This window comes from Oncorhynchus mykiss, chromosome 4, assembly GCF_057628025.1.
Source record: "Oncorhynchus mykiss isolate SJ-2025 chromosome 4, ASM5762802v1, whole genome shotgun sequence".
Taxonomy (NCBI): domain Eukaryota; kingdom Metazoa; phylum Chordata; class Actinopteri; order Salmoniformes; family Salmonidae; genus Oncorhynchus; species Oncorhynchus mykiss.
The window spans coordinates 65,207,501-65,234,080 of NC_143025.1; the positions used below are offsets into that span (position 1 = coordinate 65,207,501).

At 43.1% G+C, this 26,580-nt stretch overlaps 1 protein-coding gene and 1 long non-coding RNA gene across 2 annotated transcripts in view; one reads left to right on the plus strand and one right to left on the minus strand.

Annotated features, from left to right (window-relative positions):
* Positions 1 to 23,894, plus strand: part of LOC110522177 (A-kinase anchor protein 7) — a 52,556-nt gene extending 28,662 nt beyond the window's left edge. Inside the window, exon 8 of the mRNA XM_021600338.3 lies at positions 22,156 to 23,894. Within this exon, the coding sequence (XP_021456013.3) occupies positions 22,156 to 22,367 (212 nt within the window). The 3' untranslated portion in view covers positions 22,368 to 23,894. The remainder of the gene's footprint in view (positions 1 to 22,155) is intronic.
* Positions 15,710 to 17,977, minus strand: LOC149984110 (uncharacterized). The gene is made up of 2 exons (XR_016495383.1): positions 17,180 to 17,977; positions 15,710 to 16,552 (listed from the first exon to the last, which is right to left on the minus strand). It is a non-coding gene; the product is annotated as an uncharacterized LOC149984110 (long non-coding RNA).
* Positions 23,895 to 26,580: the final 2,686 nt, after the last annotated feature.

Genomic DNA, 26,580 nt, shown 5'->3' on the forward strand with positions numbered 1-26,580 from the left:
ACAAATTCTTATTTACAATGACGGCCTACTCCGGCCAAACCTGGACGATGCTGGGCCAATTGTGCGCCGCCCTGTGGGACTCCCATTCACGGCCGGATGTGATGCAGCCTGGATTCGAACCAGGTACTGCAGTGACGCCTCTTGCACTGAGATGCAGTGTCTTAGAACACTGCTTCACTCGAGAGCAACAATTGCTCAGTTTGGCCGGGCGGCCAGCTCTAGGAAGAGTCTTGGTGGTTCCAAACTACTTCCATTTAAGAATGATGGAGGGTACTGTGTTCTTGGGGACCTTCAATGCTGCAGAAATGTTTTGGTACCCTTCCCCAAATCTGTGCCTTGACACAATCCTGTTTCATAGCTCTACGGACAATTCCTTCAACCGCATGGCTTGTTTTTTTTCTCTGACTTGCACTGTCAACTGTGGGATCTTATATAGGCAGGTGTGTGCCTTTCCAAATCATGTCCAATCAATTGAATTTACCACAGATGGGCTCCAATCAAGTTGTAGAAATATTTCAAGGATGATCAATGGAAACAGTATGCACCTGAGCTCAATTGCGAGTCTCATAGCAAAAGGTCTGAATACTCCCTCGTGTTTTTAATGAATTTGATACAATTTCAAAAAAACAGTTTTCACTTTGTCATTATGGGGTATTATGTGTTTTGTTTTAACACATTTTAGTATAAAGCTGTAATGTAACAATGTGGGAAGAGGTCTGTATACTTTCCAGATGCAATGTATGTATATACAGTGGGGAGAACAAGTATTTGATACACTGCCGATTTTGCAGGTTTTCCTACTTACAAAGCATGTAGAGGTCTGTAATTTTTATCATAGGTACACTTCAACTGTGAGAGACTGAATCTAAAACAAAAATCCAGAAAATCACATTGTATGATTTTTAAGTAAAAAAGAAACGTCCTTTTTCAGGACCCTGTCTTTCAAGAATAAGTCGTAAAAATCCAAATACACTCTTTCCCATGCTTGTTCAATTAATCATAAACAATTCATGAGAACATGCATCCGTGAAACGGTCGTTAAGACACTATGGTCACAGTTATGAAAACTTAGGACACTAAAGAGGCCTTTCTACGGACTCTGAAGAACACCAAAAGAAAGATGTCCAGGGTCCCTGCTCATATGCATGAACTTGCCTTAGGCATACTGCAAGGAGGCATGAGGACTGCAGATGTGGCTAGGGCAATAAATTGCAATGTCCGTACTATGAGACGCCTAAGACAGTGCTACAGGGAGACAGGACGGACAGCTGATTGTCCTCGCAGTGGCAGACCACATGTAACAAGACCTGCACAGGATCGGTACATCCGAACATCACACCAGCGGGACAGGTACAGGATGGCAACAACTGCCTGAGTTACACCAGGAACGCACAATCCCTCCATCAGTGCTCAGACTGTCCGCAATAGGCTGAGAGAGGCTGGACTGAGGGCTTGTAGGCCTGTTGTAAGGCAGGTCCTTACCAGACATCACTGGCAACAGAGTCGCCTATGGATACAAACCCACCGTTTTCTGGACCAGACAGGACTGGCAAAAAGTGCTATTCACTGACAAGTCGCGGTTTTGACTTACCAGGGGTAATGGTCGGATTCGTCTTTATCGTCAAAGGAATGAGCGTTACAGAAAGGCCTGTACTCTGGAGTGGAATCGATTTGGAGGTGGAGGGTCCGTCATGGTCTGGGGCGGTGTCACAGCATCATCGGACTGAGCTTGTTGTCATTTCTGGCAATCTCAATGCTGTGCGTTACCAGGAACACATCCTCCCTCATGTGGTACCCTTCCTGCAGGCTCATCCTTTCACACATTAACAAGTCCAATACAGCAAATGAAAGATAAACATCTTGTGTATCTACCCATCGTGTCCGATTTTAAAATGTTTTACAGTGAAAACACAACATATATTTATGTTAGATCACCACCAAATCCAAAAAAACACACAGCCATTTTTCCCAGCCAAAGATAGTCACAAAAGCAGAATTAGAGAATGAATCACTAACCTTTGATAATCTTCATCAGATGACACTCATATGACATCATGTTACACAATACATTTACGTTTTGTTCGATAATATGCATATTTATATCCACAAATCTCGGTGTACATTGACGCCATGTTCAGAAATGCCTCAAATATCCCGAGTAATTACAGAGAGCTACGCCAGATAACAGAAATACTCAACATAAACTTTGACGAAAGATACATGTTTTACATATAATTAAAGATACACTGGTTCTTAATGCAACCGCTGATTGTTTTTTTTTTACGTTACGAAAAAAGCATACCATGCAATAATCTAAAACGGCGCTAAAACGTAACAATATTTCTCCGCCATGTTGGAGTCAACAGAAATACGAAATTACATCATAAATATTCCCTTACCTTTGATATTCTTTCATCAGAATGCAGTGCAAGGAGTCCTAGTTACACAATAAATTGTTGTTTTGTTCCATTGTGTCCATTACTAGTGTCCAATTAGCTGCTTTTGCTAGGACGGTTAGTTCACATGTCCAAAAGCTGGCGCTGGTCCAGGCGAACTCGGACGAAAACTTCAAAAAGTTATATTCCAGGTCGAATAAACTGGTCAAACTAAGTAGAGAATCAATCTTCAGGATGTTATTTTCATATATATATCTAATAACGTTCCAACTGGAGCATTCGTTTTTGTCTACGGAGTAATGGAACGCAAGGCTATATCAACAGTAATATGCTCAACCAGGAACTGGCATTCTGACAGACCACTGACTCATTCCTCTCCCATCCGGTCCCATATCACACTAGAGGCTTCATTCCACGTTCTACTGACTGTTGACCTCTAGTGGAAGGCGTAGGAAGTGCGAACAGATCCATATCTTGTTTGGATGTGAATAGGCGATGACTTGAAATTCAACCAGCCCCAGAATTTCCACTTCCTGTTTGGAAGTTTGCCTGCCCTATGAGTTCTGAATGAATTAATAATGAATGCATATATTAGCATCTAAGACAGAGTAGGAGGCAATTTACTATGGGCACGCAATTCATCCAAAGTGAAAATGCTGCCCCCTATCCCTAACAGGTTTTGCAGCTGGTGGCCACCAGATAGTGACTGTTACTTTTGATTTTGACCCCCCCCCCCTCCTTGTTCAAGGACACATTATTCAATTTCTGTTAGTCACATGTCCGTGGAATTGTTCAGTTTGTCTCAGTTGTTGAATCTTGTTATGTTCATACAAATATTTACACATGTTAAGTTTGTTGAAAATTAAGGCAGTTGACAGTGAGAGGACGTTTCTTTTTTTGCTGAGTTTAGTTGAAACACACACACTGACCAAAACGTTATTTTGTTTGCATTTATTTATGTCCCCATTACCTGTAAAACATAATCAAAACCTATTTCACTGACTTGCTGTGCTGTTTGTTCAGTCTCAACCAGGATTTCATCATACATGTCAAGCAGGGAAGTTTCAGCTCTCTGTCCGTGGCCTCTCTTCCTTGGTGTGCACTGTCACTATGTCCGTTTCCAGGTGTGTCTAACGTTCCACGTAAACCCTACCCTTTTTCTTGTCTGCGTCCTTGTACCTAGCATCGAGCATGGTGGCGACACAGTAGAGGCTCAGCGAATGCCACCGAATTGCTTGTTTACAGCCTCTAGTAGAGTACTTTTCCAAGTTAGCCCAACGGTCTGTGTTGGCATTTTTTTTGAGCAGGCGTTTCAATGCCATGACAGGGTATCGCATCTGCTGCAGGCGGAGTTGAGCTTATTTCTCGAGTCAGTTGTTGGAATGGAGCTAGGAGTGTTCATTGTTCTAAGTTTCAAACATGTTCTCAAAAGCTATTGAAATGGCAGCTGCGGTATGAGAACCAGCACATTCTCGAGCATGCAATACGGCTTTCCTCAGTAGGAAATCCTTGTCGACCCACTGTGCTGTCAGACTCAAAATGCTCATGAGGCTGACATCGCTGGTCCAAATGTCAGTCTTGAAGTTAAGGGCAACATTTGAAAAATAGCGCGTGCTTGGTAGTGTGTACCGGTTGCTTGACCAGTCGGCGAAAGCCAACATCATCCACGACAGAGAAAAGGTTGATTGTCAAGGGCAATGAATACCATTAACTTGGCGTTAATGAATTTGGCCTTTTTGTGTTGTCTCACTGAAATTGTATTACTCTTTCAAATGACTGCTCGACTTGTTAACTGTTTGATCTACACAGCAGACATTGTGGGCTAGGTTAGGAATGCCGTGTTGCACATTTAGCACTATATATTTTTTGTGACGTCTTTCAAACAGCTACCTACATTTCATAGGTATGCTTTGACATGGGTTTTGCACATCGGCGTTAAACTAGACATCGGGCCGATACCGATGTTGGGCTTTCTAGCTAATATTGTCCGACTCCGATATGCTTACCGATTTTATATCGTGCATCCCTAGTAAGTAGTGGATGAAAGATGGTATTGCTTGTGAGTCATACGCACAATGGTCACCATAACTTCCCCCTGCTATGGAGTGTCACTCAATAGCCTCACCCTGCTTGCTCTCTGAGGCTGTAGATATGAAACATGCTGTTCTATTGATTTGATGCTGTTTGTTGTTGGATTATTCATTCTGTGGACGTTGCCAGCCGCTGTTCAGACACCTTTAATGGCCTTGATGCTCTTCTCACACACAAGGAGGGAATCTATAGTAAACCAGGCTGCAGTCATTTGCTCTTGCCTTTTTAATCTGATGGTGATGAGCTATCGTCTTGGATATAACACACAGTTAGTGTTTAGATAACGATCCAATAGAGTGCTCTTCAGTGGCTAAGCTAAAGGGTTCGAGAGGGTTTGATGGTAATGGGATTCATTCTGTTTTAGGCTAAATCGATATGAAATATGTAGCTAATGTAATATAATTCATTGTTATTTAATGCAGGCAGACACATTTCTGATCTAAGTCTCAGTAGTCTGCACGGTCGGAATTAATAAATGCATTTGTTTCTTGCACAACAAGTCTCTCTTTATGAATTTAGTATCTGTCATTCACGCTGTTCAACATTAAAAGTTATGCCCGCCCAGGTGAGTTTGGATTTCAAGACACGCCAGTAGATACGCTACATGACCAAAAGTATGTGGACACCTGCTCATCGAACATCTCATTCCAAAATCATAGGGATTAATATGAAGTTGGTCCGCTCTTTGCTGCTAAAACAGCATCTACTTTTCTGGGAAGGCTTTAGATGTTGGAACATTGCTGCGGGGACTTGCTTCCATTCAGCCACAAGCATTAGTGAGGTCGGGCATTGATGTTGGCCAATTAGGCCTGGCTCACAGTCTGCGTTCCAAATCATCCCAAAGGTTTTTGATGGGGTTGAGGTCAGGGCTCTGTGCAGGGCAATCAAGTTCTTTCACACCAATCTCGACAAAACATTTCAGTATGGACCTTCCTTTGTGCACAGGGGCATTGTCATGCTAAAACAGGAAAGGGCCTTTCCCAAACTGTTGCCACAAAGTTGGACGCAGAGAATCATCTAGAATGTCATTGTATGCTGTAGCATTAAGATTTCCCTTCACTGGAACTGAGGCCTAGACCAAACCATGAAAAACAGCCCCAGGCCATTATTACTCCTCCACCAAACTTTACAGTTGGCACTATGCATTAGGGCAGGTAGGGTTCTCCTGGCAATCGCCAAACCCAGATTTGAGTGTCGGACTGCCAGATGGTGAAGCGTGATTCATCACTTCAGAGAATGCGTTTCCAATGCTCCAGAGTCCAATGGCAGCAAGCTGTACACCACTCCACCGGCACTTGGCATTGCGCATTGTGATCTTAGACTTGTGTGTGGCTGCTCGGCCATGGAAACGGCAGCTCTAGCAGGACATAAATTTGACACTGACTTGTTGGAAAGGTGGCATCCTATGACAGTGCCACGTTGAAAGTCACTGAGCTCTTCAGTAAGGGTATTCTACTGTCAACGTTTGTCTATGGAGATTGCATGGCTGTGCTCGATTTGCTCGACCCCACATAGCCTGGTTCCTCTCTAGGTTTCTTCCTAGGTTTTGGCCTTTCTAGGGAGTTTTTCCTAGCCACCGTGCTTCTACACCTGCATTGCTTGCTGTTTGGGGTTTTAGGCTGGGTTTCTGTACAGCACTTTGAGATATCAGCTGATGTACGAAGGGCTATATAAATACATTTGATTTGATTTCATACACCTGTCAGAAACGGATGTGAAGGGATGTCAACACACTTTTGTATACAGTGTAGAGGTCGACCGATGATGATTTTTCAACGCCGATACCGATTATTGGAGGACCAAAAAAAGCTGATACCGATAAATTGGCCAATTTTTTTTTTTTTTTTTTTTTTGCCTCATGGAAATAATGAAATATGTTCAATTTGGTTTAAATAATGCAAAAACAAAGTGTTGGAGAAGAAAGTAAAAGTGCAATATGTGCCATGTAAGAAAGCTAATGTTTCAGTTCCTTGCTCAGAACATGAGAACATATGAAAGCTGGTGGTTCCTTTTAACATGAGTCTTCAATATTCCCAGGTCAGGTAAGAAGTTTTAGGTTTTAGTCATTATAGGAATTATAGGACTATTTCTCTCTGTACCATTTGTATTTCATAAACCTTTGACTATTGGATGTTCTTATAGGCACTTTAGTATTGCCAGTGTAACAGTATTGCTTCCGGCCCTCTCCTCGCCCCTAACTGAGCTCGAACCAGGAACACATCGACAACAGCCATCCTCAAAGCATCGTTACCCATGCAGAGCAAGGGGAATAACCACTCCAAGTCTCAGAGCGAGTGACGTTTGAAACGCTATTACCGCGCACCCCGCTAACTAGCTAGCCATTTCACATCGGTTACACCATCCTAATCTCGGGAGTTGATAGGCTTGAAGTCATAAACAGCTCAATGCTTGAAGCACAACGAAGAGCTGCTGGTAAAACGCACGAAAGTGCTATTTGAATGAATGCTTACGAGCCTGCTGGTGCCCACCATCGCTCAGTCAGACTGCTCTATCAAATCATAGACTTAATTATAACATAATAACACACAGAAATACGAGCCTTAGGCCATTAATATGGTCGAATCCGGAAACTATCATCTCGAAAACAAGACGTTTATTCTTTCAGTGAAATACGGAACCGTTCTAACAGGTGGCATCCATAAGTCTAAATATTCCTGTTACATTCCTGTTACATTGCACAACCTTCAATGTTATGTCATAATTACGTGACATTTTGGAAAATTAGGCGGCTCAAACTGTTGCATATACCCTGACTCTGCGTGCAATGAACGCAAGAGAAGTGAGACAATTTCACCTGGTTAATATTGCCTGCTAACCTGGATTTCTTTTAGCTAAATATGCAGGTTTAAAAACATATACTTCTGTGTATTGATTTTAAGAAAGGTATTGATGTTTATGGTTAGGTACACATTGGAGCAAGGACGGTCCTTTCTCGCGAATACACACCGCATCGATTATATGCAACGCAGGACACGCTAGATAAACTAATATCATCAACCATGTGTAGTTAACTAGTGATTATGATTGAATGATTAATTGTTTTTTATAAGATAAGTTTAATGCTAGCTAGCAACTTACCTTGGCTTACTGCATTCGCGTAACAGGCAGGCTCCTCGTGGAGTGCAATGAGAGGCCGGTGGTTAGAGCGTTGGACTAGTTAACTGTAAGGTTGCAAGATTGAATCCCCGAGCTGACATGGTAAAAATCTGTTGTTCTGCCCCTGAACAAGGCAGTTAACCCACCGTTCCTAGGCCGTCATTGAAAATAAGACTGTGTTCTTAACTGACTTGCCTAGTTAAATAAAGATTAAATAAAGGTGTAAAAAAAAAAAAAAATGGTGTCCAAAAATACAGATTTCCGATTGTTATGAAAACTTGAAATCGGCCCTAATTAATCGGCCATTCCGATTAATTGGTCGACCTCTAATACAGTGCCTTCGGAAAGTATTCAGACCCCTTGACTTTTTCCACATTTTGTTACGTTACAGCCTTATTCTAAAATGGATGTAAAAAAGAACATCTCAGCAATCTACACACAATACCACTTAATGACAAAGCAAACAGTTGTTGTTTTTTTTGCACATTTATTACAAAAAAACTACATGATTCCATGTGTTATTTCATAGTTTCATACTTAGAAAACTGTAAAAATAAAGAAAACACCTACTCATTGAAGGGTTTAAAACCTTTCACCGGTAGTGTGAATATAGATAGATATAATATACTGTTTAGAGAGAGATACAGTTCAAGTCGGAAGTTTGCATACACCTTAGCCAAATACATTTAAACTCAGTTTTTCACAATTCCTGACATTTAATCCTCGTAAAAATTCCTTGTTTTAGGTCAGTTAGGATCACCACTTTATTTTAAGAATTTGAATTGTCAGAATAATAGTAGAGAGAAGGATTTCTTTCAGCTTTTATTTCTTTCATCACATTCCTAGTGGGTCAGAAGTTTACATAAAATCAATTAGTATTTGGTAGCATTGCCTTTTAAATTGTTTAAATTTGGTCAAATGTTTTGGGTAGCCTTCCACAAGCTTCCCACAATATGTTTTGGGTCAGGGTGAGGTCAGGGTTTTGTTATGGCCACTCCAATACCTTGACTTTGTTGTCCTTAAGCCATTTTGCCACAACTTTGGAAGTATGCTTGTGGTCATTGTCCATTTGGAAGACCCATTTCTTGCCTCATGTTGCCATCTATTTTGTGAAGTGCACCAGTCCCTCCTGCAGCAAAGCAGCCCCACAACATGATGCTGCCACCCCCGTGCTTCACGGTTGGGATGGTGTTCTTTGGCTTGCAAGCCTCCCCCTTTTTCCTCCAAACATAATGATGGTCATTATGGCCAAACAGTTATATTTTTGTTTCATCAGACCAGAGGACATTTCTCAAAAAAGTACGATCTCTGTCCCCATGTGCAGTTGCAATCCGTAGTGTGGCTTTTTTATGGCGGTTTTGGAGCCGTGGCTTCTTCCTTGCTGAGCTGCTTTTCAGGTTATGTTGATATAGGACTCGTTCTACTGTGGCTATAGATACTTTTATACCTGTTTCCTCCAGCATCTTCACAAGTTCCTTTGCTGTTGTTCTGAGCGGTATGACGACTGCGTGGTCCCATGGTGTTTATACTTGCGTACTGTTGTTTGTTTAGATGAATGTGGTACCTTCAGACGTTTGGAAATTGCTCCCAAGGATGAATCAGACTTGTGGAAGTCTACAATTTTTTTTCTGAGGTTTTGGCGGATTTCTTTGGATTTTCCCATGTTGTCAAGCAAAGAGGCACTGAGTTTGAAGGTAGGCCTTGAAATACATCCACAGGTACACCTCCAATTGACTCAAATGATGTCAATTAGCCTATCAGAAGCATAATTTTCTGGAATGTTCAAGCTTTTTTAATGGTTTAGTCAACTTAGTGTATGTAAACTTCTGACCCACTGGAATTGTGATTAAGTAAAATAATCTGTCTGTAAACAATTGTTGGAAAAATTACTTGTGTCATGCACAAAGTAGATGTCCTAACCAACTTGCCAAAACTATAGTTTGTTAACAAGAAATTTGTGGAGTTTTTGAAAAACAAGTTTTACTGTGACAGCTTTGCTGTGATACTTGAAATTGAGACTCGGGTGCATCCTGTTTCCAATGATCATCCTTGATGTTTCTACAACTTGAGTCCACCTGAGGTAAATTATATTGATTGGACATGGTTCGGAAAGGCACACACCTGTCTATGTAATGTCCCACAGTTGACAGTGCGTGTCAGAGCAAAAACCAAGCTATGAGGTTGATAGAATTGTCTGTAGAGTTTCGAGACAGGATTGTGTTTAGGCACAGATCTGGGGAAGGGTACCAAAAAAGTCTATAGCATTGAAGGCCCCCAAGAACACAGTGGCCTCCATCATTCCTAAATGGAAGAAGTTTGGAATCACCAAGGCTCTTCCAAGAGCTGACCGCCCAGCCAAACTGAGCAGTTGGGGGGGATGGGCCTTGGTCAGGGAGGTGAAAAGAGCTCTGATGTTATCAGTGTTTATTACCCGAAAACAATAACAGAGCTGTGTCTGATATCAGCACAGTCATCTAGACAAGGTCCACAGACAGACGGACAGACAACATTATGTCGGTCTGTCTATCTGACATCTAACAGTGCTGACGTCCAGAGAGCGGTTCTATGTCATTGAGCTCTAAGCAGGCGTCACGCTGTCACGGCCAAGGTTAGGAGAGCAACAGGAATGTTGCCTGGTACATCTAGTTCATAGTCTTTCTGCACACCGAGATGTGTGCATGCGTACGTTCATGCCCTACCAATTCATGCCCTACCTAATTTAATCTCGTATTTCGAGGGTTAAGTAGAGGAGAGGACAGTAGTCACCCTGGCATAGTATTTCACAAACGCTGCTGTCTGGTGTGCCTTGGATGGTGGGTGAGAGGTGGTGATAGTGTAGAGTGGGTGAGAGGAGGACCTGGGCCAGTGGGGTCAGAGCAGAGCAGTGTGTGCCAACTGGGTCATAACATAAACATGCTCTGTCTAGCCTCACTTCATCATCTGAATGCTCCTGGTTGTCTTTCCACTCTACTGCTCTAACATGGAGATGTAGTCAGTTCTCTGGCAGTTTGGCTCCATATTTCACTTCTTTATTGACCATTTAATGTTGTCGTCACATTTTTTGCGTAGCAGCCAAACTAATAATGAAGTGGTCGTCATTGATGAAATTGTTTACAAAATGTAGTCATGCTATTACTTCCATTGTAGCTAACTCAGGGGATTTCAACCAGTGGGCCACGGAGGTACTGCAGGGGTCCGTGAAAATATGTGTATATATACAGTGCATTCGGAAAGTATTAAGACCCTTGACTTTTTCCACATTTTTACGTTACAGCGATATTCTAAAGTTAATTTAATTTTTTTAAATCCTCATCAATCTACAGACAATACTCCATAATGACAAAGCAAAAAATAGTTTTTTAAAAACTGAAATCACATTTACACAAGTACTCATACCCTTTGTCAATACTTTGTGTAAGCACCTTTGGCAGTGATTACAGCCTCAGGCCTTCCTGGGTATGACGTTACAAGCTTGGCACACCTGTATTTGGGGGAGTTTCTCCCATTCTTCTCTGCAGATCCTCTCAAGCTATGTCAGGTTGGATGGGGAGTGTAGCTTCACAGCTATTTTCAGGTCCTTCCAGAGATGTTTGATCGGGTTCAAGTCCGGGCTCTGGCTGGGCCACTCAAGGACATTCAGAGACTTGTCCAGAAAGCCACTTCTCCATTTTCTTGGCTGTGTGCATTGGGTCGTTGTCCTGTTGGAAGGTGAACCTTCGCCCTAGTCTGCGATCCTGAGCACTCTGGGGCAGGTGTTCCTCAAGGATTTCTCTCCACATTGCTGCGTTCATCTTTCCCTCAATCCTGACTAGTCTCCCAGTCCCTGCCGCTGAAAAACATCCACACAGCATGATGCTGCCACCACCATGCTTCACCGTAGGGATGATGCCATGTTTCCTCCAGACGTGACACTTGGCATTCAGGCTAAAGAGTTCAATCATTGTTTCATCAGACCAGACTATCTTGTTTCTCATGGTCTGAGAGTCCTTTAAGTGCCTTTTGGCAAACTCCAAACGGGTTGTCATGTGCCTTTTTCTGAGGAGTTGCTTCCGTCTAGCCTCTCTACCATAAAGGGCTGATTTGGTGGAGTGCTGGAGAGATGGTTGTCCTTCTGGAAGGTACTCCCATCTCCACAGAGGAGCTCTGTCAGTGACCATCGGATTCTTGGTTACCTCCCTGACCAAGGGTCTTGGTGGTTCCAAACATCTTACATTTAAGAATGGTGAAGGCCACTTTGTCTTGGGGAACTTCAATGCTGCAGAAATGTTTTGGTACCCTTCCCCAGATCTGTGCCTAAACACAATCCTGTTTCAGAGCTCTACGGACAATTCCTTCGACCTCATGGCTTGGTTTTTTCTCTGACTTGCACTGTCGACTGTGGGACTTTTTATAGACAGGTGTGTGCCTTTCCTAATCATGTCCAATCAACAGGGCGACAGGGTAGCCTAGTGGTTAGAGCGTTGGACTAGTAACCGGAAGGTTGCGAGTTCAAACCCCCGAGCTGACAAGGTACAAATCTGTCGTTCTGCCCCTGAACAGGCAGTTAACCCACTGTTCCCAGGCCGTCATTGAAAATAAGAATTTGTTCTTAACTGACTTGCCTGGTTAAATAAAGGTAAAATAAAAATAAATAAAAAATAGAATTTACCTCAGGTGGACTCCAATCAAGTTGTAGAAACATCTCGAGAATGATCAATTGAAACAGGATATTCATTTACAAAAATATTTGTAAAACCTATTTTCGCCTTCGAATTAAGGGATATTGTGTGTAGATTTATCAGGGGGAAAAACTACTTAATCCATTTTAGAATATGGCTGTAACGTAACACTCTTTGAACAGTCTATTAATTGTGTCAATTGTTTGCTCTTTGTTTGTCAATCTTGATCAATTCCTCGTTAAATATACACCGAGTACAAAACATTAAGAACACCTTCCTAATATTGAGTTGCAACCCCCTCCCCCCTCAGAACAGTCTCAATTCTTCGGGGTATGACTCTACAAGGTGTCGAAAGCGTTCCACGGGGATGCTAGCCCACATTGACTTCAATCCTTCCCACAGTTGTGTGAAGTTGACTGGATGTTCTTCAGGTGGTGGGCCATTCTTGATGCACACGGGAAACTGTTGAGTGAAAAACCCAGCAGCGTTGCAGTTCTTGACAAACCGGTGCGCCTGAACCTACTACCATACTTCATTCAAAGGCACTTAAATCTTTTGTCTTGCCCATTCTCCCTCTGAATGGCACACACACAATCCATGTTTCAAGGTAAAAATCCTTCTTTAACCTGTTTCCTCCCCTTTTTCTACACTGATTGAAGTGGATTTAACAAATGACATTAATAAGGGATCATAGCTTTCACATGAATTCATCTGTCCAGTATATGTCATGGAAAGAGCAGGTGTTCTTAATGTTTTGTACACTCTGTATCTTGATTATATAGCTTTGCACCCCTGGATTGTACAATATTTGCCAATTTGTATTTTTTTAATTCTTCAAGTTCTGTGAAGTTTGTTGTTGATCATTGCTAGAAAGCCATTTTCAGGTCTTGCCATAGATTTTAAGCCTGTTGAAATAAATAAATTAGTCTCTAATCTATGTATTTCACATGACTCGGCAAGGGTGATCCATCCTAATTTTTCTCCTATCACAACCGTTGAACTCTGTAACTGTCTTGGCCTCGTGATGAAATCCCTGAGCAGTTTCCTTCCTCTCTGGCAACTGCGTTAGGAAGGATGTCAATAGCTCTTTAGTGACTGGGTGTGTTGATACACCATCCAAAGCCTAATTTAATAACTTCACCATGCTCAAAGGGATATTCAGCCTATGCTTTTTAAATACCAATCAGTGCCCTTTGGGGCTCCTGAGGGGTGCAGTGGTCTAAGGCACTGCATCACAGTGCTAGAGGTGTCACCACAGACACCCTGGTTTTATTCCAGGCATTTTCACAACCAGCCGTGATTGGGAGTCCCATAGGGCGGCGTACAATTGGCCCTAGCGTCGTTCGGGTTTGGCCAGTGTAGGCCATCATTGTAGAAAAATAATTTGTTCTTAACTGACTTGCCTAGTTAAATGTATAATTTAAAAACATTTGCGAGGCATTGGAAAAACCTCCCTGGTCTTTGTGGTTGAATCTGTGCTTGATATTCACTACTCGATTGAGGGACAGATGTATGTGTGGGGTACAGAGATGGGGTAATCATTAAAAAATGTTAACCACTATTGAACACAGAATGAATCCATGCAACTTATTAAGGCTCGCCATAAAAAAGTGGATGAATACTTGACTACATTTTAATTTAAGGGATGTGAATATTGTATTTGTAAATTGTAGTTATTATAGGAATAATAGGACTATTTCCCTCTATACCATTTGTATTTCATTAACCTTTGACTATTAGATGTTCTTATAGGCACTTTAGTATTGCCAGTGTAACAGTATAGCTTCCGTCCCTCTCCTCGCTCCTGAAACGCTATTAACACGCGCTAACTAGCTAGCCATTTCACTTCGGTTACACCAGCCTCATCTCAGGAGTTGATAGGCTTGAAGTCATAAACAGCGCAATGCTTGACTCGCAACAAAGAACTGCTGGCAAAACGCCCGAAAGTGCTGTTTGAATGAATGTTTACGTGCCTGCTTCTGCCTACCACCGCTCAGTCAGATACTTAGATGCTTGTATGCTCAGTCAGATTATATGCAACGCAGGACACGCTAGATAATATCTAGTAATATCATCAACCATGTGTAGTTAACTAGTGATTATGATTGATTGTTTTTTTTTATAAGATAAGTTTAATGCTAGCTAGTAACTTACCTTGTCTTACTGCATTCGCGTAACAGTCTCCTTGTGGAGTGCAACGAGAGAGAGGCAGGTCGTTAGACTGGACTGGTTAACTGTAAGGTTGCAAGATTGGATCCCCAGAGCTGACAAGGGGAAAATCTGTCGTTCTGCCCCTGAACAAGGCAGTTAACCCACCGTTCCTAGGCCGTCATTGAAAATAAGAATGTGTTCTTAACTGACTTGCCTAGTTAAATAAAGATTAAATAAAGGTGTAAAAAATTTTTTAAAAAAATGGGCTCGTAAGTATGCATTTCACGGTGAAGTCTACACCAGTTGTATTCGGCGCATGTGACCAATAACATATTTTATTTAAAATCATATTTCTCCACCCCTGTTCCCTGGTCAAAATGTATATTTGGTGTATGATTTTACTGCAAGAAATGATTAATTCTGCAGGAGTTAATATTAAGGATACTTGAGAGGTTTATAGACCTAGAGTCAGAGTTTCCATTTAACCCATCTGAACAGTAGGCTACAGTCTACTTGACGCCCCCTCCCCGTCTTGTGACTGTCAAACTTCTATAGCGCCTCACAATCATCGCACATAACAAAGCTGGCACTGCCATCATCCTCTTTTACCACTTCACCAAATCTGAAGTGGCTTTTCTGGATCTTCCCTTTATTTTCAACTCTCCTTTTCACAGCTTTTCTCTTTATTGAATTAAACTCGGACATTGTCCACAAAAGCATTTGGCGATTGGCATGTCGGCTATGTGGCGCGCATACAGTTAGGCCCTAAAGCTTAGGCTTACGCACTCATGGCAGATAAAAATAATGAACGAAAAACCTCAATGTAGCCTATAGATATAAATTGCACAAGAATGATGATACATTTTATTTAAATCCATAAGTGTATTTTCTCTTTATTTAATCCACCCACCCTTCATCCACTCAATATGTCATGACCCTAAACCCACCCGGCCGGCGGATATAACCGTGGGGGCTGTGGGCTATAAGTCAACCCACGCATCACTAGTAGTCAGAGTTTCTCTGGCCGTTCGGCTTTTAGACTGCGTTGACTCACTCTACACATTTTTCCACTACCTAATAGTGAAGGAGTCATCGGTGATGAGATGTTGTTTATTCATATCATTAACTCTAGCTAGGCCTATACGGTGCCTATACGGTGCTATAGCAAGTCTACACCCCCTTGAACTGTTTTCACATTTTGTTGCGTTACAAAATGGGATTGAAATCGATTTCATTTATTACATTTTTTGATCTACACAAAATATTCCTGAATGTGAAAAGAAAATTCTACAAATGTTTACAAATTAATAAACTTTTAATGTCTCAAATGTAGTAAGTATTCACCCCATTTGTTTAGGCAAGCCTAACAAATCACAAGTTTTATGGACTCACTCGGTGTGAAATAATTTTGAATGACTACCCCTTCCTCTGTCCTCCATACATACTACATCTGTAAGGTCCCTCAGTCAAATATTGAATTTCAAGAATAGATTAAACTTCAAAGAGCTGGGAGCTTTTTGAAAGCCTCGGAGAAAAAAAAAGGTATGTGTTTGGTAGATGGGTAACAATAACAAATCAGACATTGAGTATCTTCAAGCATGGTCAAGTTAATAATTATGCTGTGGATGATGTATTAAACCACCCCAACACATCAAAGATGCAGTCGTCCTTCTGAACTGAGCTGCAGGACAAGGAGGAAACTGCTTAAGGATGTCACCATGAGGCCATTGGTGATTTTTAAAACGGCTACAGAGTTCAATGGCTGTGATGGGAGAAAACTGAGGATGGATCAACATTGTAGTGACTCTACAATAATGACCGAATTGTGAAAAGAAGAATACAAATATACAGAATATTCCATAACATGCATATGTATGCAACAAGGCACTAAAGTAATACAGAAGGAAAAAAACATGGCAAAGGAAGACACTTTTTGGCCTAAATGCAAAGCCTTATGTTTGGTACAAATCCAAACACAACACATCACTGAAATAACTGCCTCCTTATTTTCAGGCATGGTGTTGGCTGCATCATGGTATGGGTATGCTTGACATTGGCAAAGACTGGGGAGTTTTTCAGGATGAAAAGAAAGGCAAAATCCTAGAGGAAAACCTGCTTCAGTCTGCTTTACACCGGACTCTGGAAGAGGAATTCACATTTTCAGCAGGACAATGACATATGACACAAAGCCAAATCTACACTGGAGTTTCTTAGCGAAAAGACGGTGAATGTTCCTGAGTGGCCAAGTTACAGTTGTGACTGAAATCTGCTTAAAAATCTATAGCAAGACTTGAAAATTGCTGTCTAGCTATGATCCCCACACCTTTTACAGAGCTTGGAGAATTTTGAAAAGAATAATGCCCAATACAGGTGTGCAACGCTCTTATGAGACTTACCCAAAAAGACTCACAATTGTAATCGCTGCCAAAGATTTTTCTAACATATATTAACTCAGGGAGGTGAATACTTAACTAAAGTGTTTTATTTTTTTATTTTTTTAAATATATAACTTTTCTTCCAATTTGACATAACATATTATTTTGTGCGGTTCGTTGACAAAAAATGACAAATCCTTTTTAATGTCACATTGTAACACAATAAAATGTGAAGAAATCCAAGGGGGGTGTAGACTTTCTATAGGCTCTGTATGCCCTGGCTCTCTGCCTAATGTCGTTTTTCTATTCTCAGTAGAAAGCTGCTCTCTAAAGGCAATTACCATTGTTCAAATATTGAATTGTAAAAAAGGAGGATTGGATTTTCACTTACTGCATTCTGTTGCGCGTCGACATTTTCATCTCAGATCTGATTGATTTTTATTGTCTTTTTGACCTGTAGGTTAACTCATTAAATGGAAACAGAAGTTGCCAGCTGTGAGTGACCGTCATAGTGCCTGCACAGCTTTGAATTATTAGCCTCTCAGTTGGTTCCTAATGATCGCTCGTCTTTGTGTGGAATGCCGGGTAGCTGGCGAGGTGAGTAACCTTGGTCTTGTTGAAAACCCTCTCTCTGGTCCTGGGAGTTCGACGCAAACTTTCGGACACCTCTGGATCTGGCTACTCCGTAGCTAGGGGGTTGCCATGGGTCACTCTTCCCTGGCTAGAGTCATGTGACCTGGTCACCCCAATCACAGGCTGTACTTGTTGAGGATCTCAAACCCCCCAACACAGTCGGTGCTTTAGTTGAACAAGGAGATGCAGAGAGACAACCGGTCAGAAGAACTTTGCACCACTTCAACACAACTCACCAATGGAGCCTTCCTACAAGGACAATCCTCCAACCTGGACTTTCCAACTGTGATAGCGCATCGCTGATGATACAACCACTTCCACCATTACTTCCTGTTTCAATGCCGGCTGTCTTGAGCGTGGTATTAAAATGAAAATCTCTGTCTCCCACTGGTCATCCTAAGTTGCCTAACCGGGGAGCTGGGACAGTTGTAGCTATAATCAAAACTGGCACATCTTTCGGAGACCACGCACATATATATACACACACACACACCCACAGCAGAACACACAACTGTGGCAGTCAGCTGCCGGCCATTCCAAAGCAGTTATCCAAGGCAGCGAAAGGGAAGAGGGTGGAGCTTGAGTAACCCCCTCCCTTTCCACACACTCACACACCCCTCCCCTCTTTGTCACAGAGTGAACGCAGCCTTCACCCTCTCAGTTGACTCCCTCATTCACTCACTCCATCTCAGGCAGTGTGGAAGCCGTGTTGGATTTTACTACTCATCTGTTTGCAGCGGGGTAGAGCAGAGAGTGATAGAGAGAGGATAAAGACAGAGAGAGACAGGGGGCAGAGGAGCAGTGCGGCTATGGGGCAGTTGTGTTGCTTTCCCTTCTCCCGAGCAGAGGAGAAGATCCGTAAGTCCTTGGGTGTGGGTGGTCTTTCTGTCTTCTGGTTTGCTTGTGGCTGGGACTCAGATCAATGGGAGAAAGAAAGGGGCTTATCATTTTACTGTATGTCTCTGTGAGAATGTGTGTTTGTATCCGGGTGTCCATTAGTGTGTGTGTGTGTGTGTGTGTGTGTGTGTGTGGGTAAGTATGTGCTTTTGTGTGTGTACTTGTATTTGCACCTTAGGTCTTATCTTGGCATTGCGGAAGAGTTTATAGTCCACTATAGATGACGTGCACATGCCATAAACGTGCGTGCTCCTGTCTCTGTCACCAGTGTACTGATATCTGAACTTGGGGCTGTCTGTCAAAGTGCCTGTGTCTTTTTCTGGAGCTGCTATGTGCCAACAGCCTCTCCAACAATTGGCAATGCAGCACACTCAGCACTGGAAGCTCCCATGCTGCCAAACAATTTATTTTTCATTTCTCTATTATAAATCCGTCCAAAGCTCTTGCCAGTCTGGCAAAGCTAGTCTTGTTTAATTTGGCAGGATTTTCTCTCTGCATTGTTTCTCTGTCTCCAACTCGATGGGGGACTTTCTCTGTTGAAACACTGCAATCAGAGAGCTGCCTTTTCTGAGAGCATGTTTGCCCTACTTTTAATTCTAGCTTGGTGGAGGGAAAGAGAGAGAGCGAGTAGGAGTGAGAGGGAAACTAGAGGGATGGGGAGGAAGGGAGGGAGGGGAAGAAAGAGAAGGGTGAAGAGGTTTGTCATGAGAGGTCAGATGCTCGTTGGGTGATGTGATTGTGTTGTCACCACGCCTCGTGAGCCCAGCTGGGTGCGAGGAGCGTGTCCTTGTTTGGCCGCTGGCTGGCCGTGTGAATACTGTGAAAGGGTGTCTGTGTTTTCCACGTAAAAGGGAGACCGTCTGTTCTTCCACGGGCACAAACTGTGAGCCCTGAGCATCTGACAACCCCAACAGCGCTAAATAATAGCTTTGGAATTTTAAAAGGCAGCATGGTGGAGTGGAGGGGGGAGGGGAGGGCGGGTAGTTGTAACCAGCTAAAGCCGATCTCTCTGCCTGGTATTCCCAATGTAGTTAGAAAAGACGGGAGAGGGCCTCCAGAAACACTCAGACACATACAGTGCTAGTTAGGTTTGCTGATTCAAGCAGAGGCTTCATTGTGATCTGTATCCATATTGGAAGAGACCACTTGATTGTTCTCTTGCTATGGCATCATGTCAGCCTGAGGTGTGTAGCACATTCCTGCTTGTGTGTCTGATGAGTAAGATACATGACTGGCAGAGTGTGCTGTGTTGTTGCTGCCTGTCTGCACTCCTGTCGGTCTGCTTTTATGCAGCCACATGTGCATGCACACAGACACACACACACGCAGTGCACAGTCATGGAAAAACACATACACACGGCCTATTCTAACCCCGTCCAAGGACAGATTGGAGCTGGGACCCAATGGCAACCTTGTCAGGCCACCAGCACTAGGTCCCTATAGTGACGGAGAGACAAGCGCCCTGTGATATATGACTGCAGAAGGTCCAGAAGTGCTAGGCTCAGCATGCAATGACTTTCACACACACCCACTGTACGGGCTCATTTGATGCATCACTTTATCTTGTTGGAGAATATCCTAGTTGTTGTGTTGTGAATACTCATTTTTGTTTTGGAATGTGGCTTATCCATTATCCATGAGATAGATTCAATCTAGTGTGCTGGTTGATGAGGTGCAGTGCAGCGGTTGAGTACCAGTGTGTGTGTGTGTGTGTGTGTACAGCAGAGAGCGAGCAGAGCTAAAAAGATCCTTCCTCGCCTCATTTCCCTCAGATGACCTGGTGGTTTAGGAGGAGCTCTCTCAGGATCTCCCTAATGGAGCTGCCGTTTCCTCAGGAAATACCTCCAAGCAGACTCCACCGCACCACTCCCCCTTCCAGGGGTGGAGGAAAACCACACACATTTACATTTTAGTCACTTAGCAGACACTCTTATCCAGAGCGACGTACAGGAGCAATTACGGTCAAGTGCCTTGCTCAAGGGCACATCGGCAGATTTTTTCCCCCCTAGTCGGCTCGGGGATTAGAACCAGCTACCTGCCGCCCCGTTTGATACCACGTCTGATGAAATGTCTGGGCACAAGAGTGGAGTAGAGGCGGAGAGAGAGAGTGCTGTTCGATACTTGCATAGTTTAATACTCTCAAAATCATTCTAATGCTATCGCCTTGACTACTACGTATGCTAGTCTGGATTTTGGCTTCCCTTTTCTCAGTCCAATACAAAAAGGTGAACCACTTCGCCTTGTCTCTCAGGTGCACCCTGCCGGCTAGCTCTTAATCTGTCAGCCTGATCTCTCCTGCGTTATTATCGGTGTGGATGTAGCGTTTAGTGCTCTCATAAAGTTCTCTCTGAGCCACAGCACTAACTAATGGACTAGAGTTTACCTTCACGCTGCTCACTGTTCTCGTGAGAGTGGGAGAGAGCGAGATAGAGAGTCTCTCTAGTCTACGATGTTCAGGTTTGACGTCTGTCAACCCATTAGGGGTCTGTCTCCTCTGTGAGTTTCCCCCCCTCTTCACGTGGAAAATGCAGACATAGAAATAGAATTACTAGTATCTAGTTCCGTGGATGTATGCACGCCCTTTTATGTACTGCACACTCTCTCACATTGTGTTCTGTGGACTTCCATGGTACAAAGTGCACTCCTGCCTTGATTGAGTTGACATGTTTTGCTTCAGACTTCTGATAACCAACTTCTCCATGTGTCACTCGTATCGCAGCACACGCTTCATTCTAATCTGCATACTGTAAGGTATAATAAAGGTCATTACTTTGCCGTGTGAAGAAAGCTATTTATTTCTCCCCCTCTGCTGTAAGTATTCATTAAATGTCTTTGGAGAGAGACTCATCCCTGAGAGAAATACACTTAACACGGATGAACCTTTCTTAATCTGACTACTTGATTCTGCAACACCGTGGTCCTCTTGAGTACGAGACCATAAAACACCCACAGAAATCAAAATGTGTGCGATTCCTAAATCACTGAGTGTTGAAATTCACCAAACCTATCATCCAGCACTGCAATCAAGGTAGGCTCTCAGTCAATCAAAAATGTGTACGGCCAATCAAAATAAAGAATAGGCTAATCGCCGCACAACCGCCCCTGATTGTGGGAAAATGGAGTCTGATTTGTGTTGAAGAACTGTTCTGTTGCTAAACGGCTATTGTTTGTCTTGCAGATCTTTTTCAGAGCGGGCCCCGGGCTGCTCGGACAAGTACGTGTGTCTCTGTCTCTCAGTGGGCTCTCTGAGTCCCAAAGCACCATTTCATTTAAAGCACTGTACTCTCCCAGACTCCCTCCTTTTGACATGTTCTTGTGTAACTAGCAGACTGTTTGACTCTCAACCATACTGGAACGAGAGCGTGAAAGGATGACACCAGTGTTTGTCTTTTTTTTAGCCTCGGCTCCTCAGTGTTCTCACTGTTAATGCCAAATCCCCCTGTCACTCTAATGCACCCTCCAACTCGAACATACTTTAATACTGGCAGACTGTCACTGATACAGTAGCTAGCAAGAGAACTGTACTGCAGGCACAACATATTTCTCCTATGACTATAGCCACAGTAAATTCATAGCTTACCTTAATCTCTTAAGTGCTCAAAATGGGAATTGTACTCCTCTGGGAATGTACTTAATTGACACTGTATGAGCTTACCATCACTGAGCTTTGAGGCTTGAAGAGCCTTTAATCAAGGGGCTCGTGTTGTGTTGACAGAACTTGACACTGAGCTGGAATAGGGTAAAGGTCATGTAGCTCAGAGCTGCTAGGCTGCATGGTGTGAGTAGTGACCGGGTGTAGTAGTGACGCTAGCTGTTGTGTTGTCGTTGGTTGTGTAGGTGTGAAGAGGGGTCCGGAGCCTGACGATGAGGAGCTGGTGAGCCTGAGTAAGAGGCTGGTGGAGGACGCCGTGCTGCGGGCCGTGCAGCAGTACATGGATGAGACTCAGCACAACGGGGCCGCGTCATCTGACCTGGCGCGGCCCTCAGACAACCTCAACAGTAACACTGTCAACACTACCACCACCGACACCAGCGCCAGCAGCAAGTGACCACAGACAATTCCCCCAGGCGGCACTGGACACTAACCAGCCCAGGCAGGAACTCAGGCAGTCAGCCAGCCCAGGAGCCAATGGGCAGTTGAGGGGTTTTACTAGACAAGGAAGGTGGGCTTTTTGGGGCAGGACACTGAATTGATCGTGGAATCCCTATGCAGCTTTTTGTGTATCTTTAACTCTGTCACCCACTACTCTCAGCAGTCTCCCTCCAAACAAGCCTCTGTCGTGTCTGTCTGCCCAACTGTCTGACTAGTTTTATTGGCTGCCAAAGGTCGCCCCAACATTCAGAGTGGAGCTGACGTGTCACAACACACACTACAGACTGATCTGGGACCTGAGGTTAGGTTGGGCTAAACCTCGGCCCTCCGCAAGGTGCGGTCAGTGCAAAGACAATCACCGTCTTTCGACTAAAGCTAAAACAAAACATCACTACAAAATGAACTGCAACTCAAAATCTTGAGGCCAAGGGGATTGACTATGCAGTTAGAAAATATGCTGTGAACTATGTTTACGTGATCCTGTCTCATCTGTGCTGTATGTGGTTAAGACGTGAAGGGTAAATGTAGAGTGGGTCCCATGTCCTACCTGTGGTAAAAAATCTGCTTTTTAAAATCTAATGAATATACACAGCCAAAAAGGTTGACCTACTGGCGATGAGGATCACATTGGGTGTCTGTTAGTTTGTTTGTGTGTTTTGTTTGTCCCTTGTAGAAGAGGCTGGTTGATGCAGCAGACCTGGTTGGGAAGCCCCTTCACACACAGAACCAGTGTCCGTCTCAGAAACTACAGGACATAAAGGAGCTTTTATCTCAGCCAGCTGTCCAGGCTAGCATCCGCCGGAAGATCTCTGGAGGACAGGGTCCATCTGCATCTGACTGACTGAACACTCCCAGTGCCCGCCTCCAGGGCGGCGACAGCACCAAGGAACTTCGCATACTGTAAGAGTAGGTTACTGTAACACGTACTGTAAGAGTAGGTTACTGTACTACACAGGAGAGAGACACCACAGTACAAACACAACAGAAAGTACATCCAGTTGTCATAGTGGAAGGTTTTTTTGTATGATAATATTATTTACATTACTACAAAAAAAATATGTTTGTAATTTTGAAATGAGTAGGAAAAAAATAGTTGGCTGAAAAAAGGACAACTGATGAATTTCAGTTTTTATTTTACATGCTGTTAGCGAAGTAGATGCTTAAATTACCACATCCGAACTGGCCTTAATGATGACTGAAGTGAAGTAGACCTTGATTTATTATTACCTTGCTCTTGGAGGCTTGTGTTTTGTTTATGTCTATATTCAGCTTTTGCATAAATTCACCAGAACCTTAACATATGCTTTGTGTCACAGATGTGTCATGGGATGCTACAGCGTTGTCTGCTGCCTTGCTTATGGTCTCCACAGTCTAAAGGTTGTTCTATGTACCAGGTTTGCTAGATGTCAACGACAGTTTTGTGTGTCATGTCTAGCCACAATGAACAATAAAAAATCAAAATAAATCAGGATATGAAAATCGATCGAACAGACTTTGTTTCCTGTCAGGTTGACTGATGCCTTGAGGGTGTTTTGAATGATCTATGGTGTCGATCTTTGGGGATGGTTCAAGGCAAAGGTCTAGAGCCTTTTGGGATGCAACCTCATTGGAATTTCCTCACAACAGATGGGTCAGTGGGTAGTTCCTGTATTTTAAAAGCATCTGCCTCAAGCAGTTGTTTTACTAATATACTTTTACATGTTTTCTCTTCCATTTTTGGATCTTGGCCCTCGAAGCTCCCGTTCGCCTGAGCCCTGGCACCATCTGCCCAAGCAGGGGGGGGGGGGGGGACAAAGAGAGAGGGGGAGTGGACGCTGCCCAGAGATCGAAGCAGGATTGGCGGTCGTGGGCTGAAACTATACTTATCACGGAGCTACCTGTATATGACCACTGCATTGAAGCCACCATCTGTCATAGTGAAGGCATAACAGTCACACAAAGGTTAAATGTGTCATGGTATCAGGCCCAGAGCAATCTCTTTCGGTATATTTGTAATCCATGTTTGATGTCAGAGTTGAGTATTTCAATGTTCATCATCTGGTGACTAAATTCCACTGTCTGCTGGGAGAAGTCGATACTGGGGTCATATAGAGTGGGGCAAAAAAGTATTTAGTCAGCCACCAATTGTGCAAGTTCTCCCACTTAAAAAGATGAGAGAGGCCTGTAATTTTCATCATAGGTACACTTCAACTATGACAGACAAAATGAGAAAAATAATTCCAGAAAATCACGTTGTAGGATTTATTTATTTATTTATTTGCAAATTATGGTGGAAAATAAGTATTTGGTCAATAACAAAAGTTTATCTCAATACTTTGTTGTATACCCATTGTTGGCAATGACAGAAGTGAAAAGTTTTCTGTAAGTCTTCACAAGGTTTTCACACACTGTTGCTGGTATTTTGGCCCATTCCTCGGTGCAGATCTCCTCTAGAGCAGTGATGTTTTGGGGCTGTTGCTGGGCAACACGGACTTTCAACTCCCTCCAAAGATTTTGTATGGGGTTGAGATCTGGAGACTGGCTAGGCCACTCCAGGACCTTGAAATGCCTCTTACGAAGCCACTCCTTCGTTGCCCGGGCAGTGTGTTTGGGATCATTGTCATGCTGAAAGACCCAGCCACGTTTCATCTTCAATGCCCTTGCTGATGGAAGGAGGTTTTCACTCCAAATCTCACGATACATGACCCCATTCATTATTTCCTTTCAGTCGTCCTCGTCCCTTTGCAGAAAAACAGCCCCAAAGCATGATGTTTCCACCCCCATACTTCACAGTAGGTATGGTGATCTTTGGATGCAACTCAGCATTCTTTGTCCTCCAAACACGACGAGTTGAGTTTTTACCAAAAAGTTATATTTTGGTTTCATCTGACCATATGACATTCTCCCAATCTTCTTCTGGATCATCCAAATGCTTTCTAGCAAACTTCAGACGGGCCTGGACATGTACTGGCTTAAGCAGGGGGACACGTCTGGCACTGCAGGATTTGAGTCCCTGGCAGCGTAGTGTGTTACTGATGGTAGGCTTTGTTACTTTGGTCCCAGCTCTCTGCAGGTCATTCACCGTGTGGTTCTGGGATTTTTGCTCACCATTCTTGTGATCATTTTGACCCCACGGGGTGAGATCTTGCGTGGAGCCCCAGATCGAGGGAGATTATCAGTGGTCTTGTATGTCTTCCATTTCCTAATAATTGCTCCCACAGTTGATTTCTTCAAACCAAGCTGCTTACCTATTCAGTCTTCCCAGTCTGGTGCAGGTCTACAATTTTGTTTCTGGTGTCCTTTGACAGCTCTTTGGTCTTGGCCATAGTGGAGTTTGGAGTGTGACTGTTTGAGGTTGTGGACAGGTGTCTTTTATACTGATAACAAGTTCAAACAGGTGCCATTAATACAGGTAAAGAGTGGAGGACAGAGGAGCCTCTTAAAGAAGTTGTTACAGGTCTGTGAGAGCCAGAAATCTTGCATGTTTGTAGGTGACCAAATACTCATTTTCCACCATCATTTGCAAATAAATTCATAAAAAATCCTACAATGTGATTTTCTGGATTTTCTTTTCTAATTTTGTCTGTCATAGGTACACTTCAACTATGATGAAAATTACAGGCCTCTCATCTTTTTAAGTAGGAGAACTTGCACAATTGGTGGCTGACTAAATACTTTTTTGCCCCACTGTAAATTATATAGCAGACCTTTGCTCTTTACTCTCGACTTCTCTTCTCCAAGATTGTGTTGTATGATGCTCTAGCTGGCTGCTTTCCAGCCCTGTGTGGAAGAGGCCATGTGCAGCTACACCTGTGCTCTATGTAAACTGTCAATCATGTGTCCAAAAACTCATTTCCATGCTTGAAAAATCACCTCTATCCTCACCTCTATCATATCTCTATAGTTATCAGACTCTGAAACTACTGATGAAAGTCAATGTGGTTTGCAGGACATGAATGTGTAATGTCAAATGCAGATGTGATTGACAACATAGTTAAACGTTATATACAGTGCCTTGCGAAAGTATTCGGCCCCCTTGAACTTTGCGACCTTTTGCCACATTTCAGGCTTCAAACATAAAGATATAAAACTGTATTTTTTTGTGAAGAATCAACAAGTGGGACACAATCATGGAAGTGGAACGACATTTATTGGATATTTCAAACTTTTTTAACAAATCAAAAACTGAA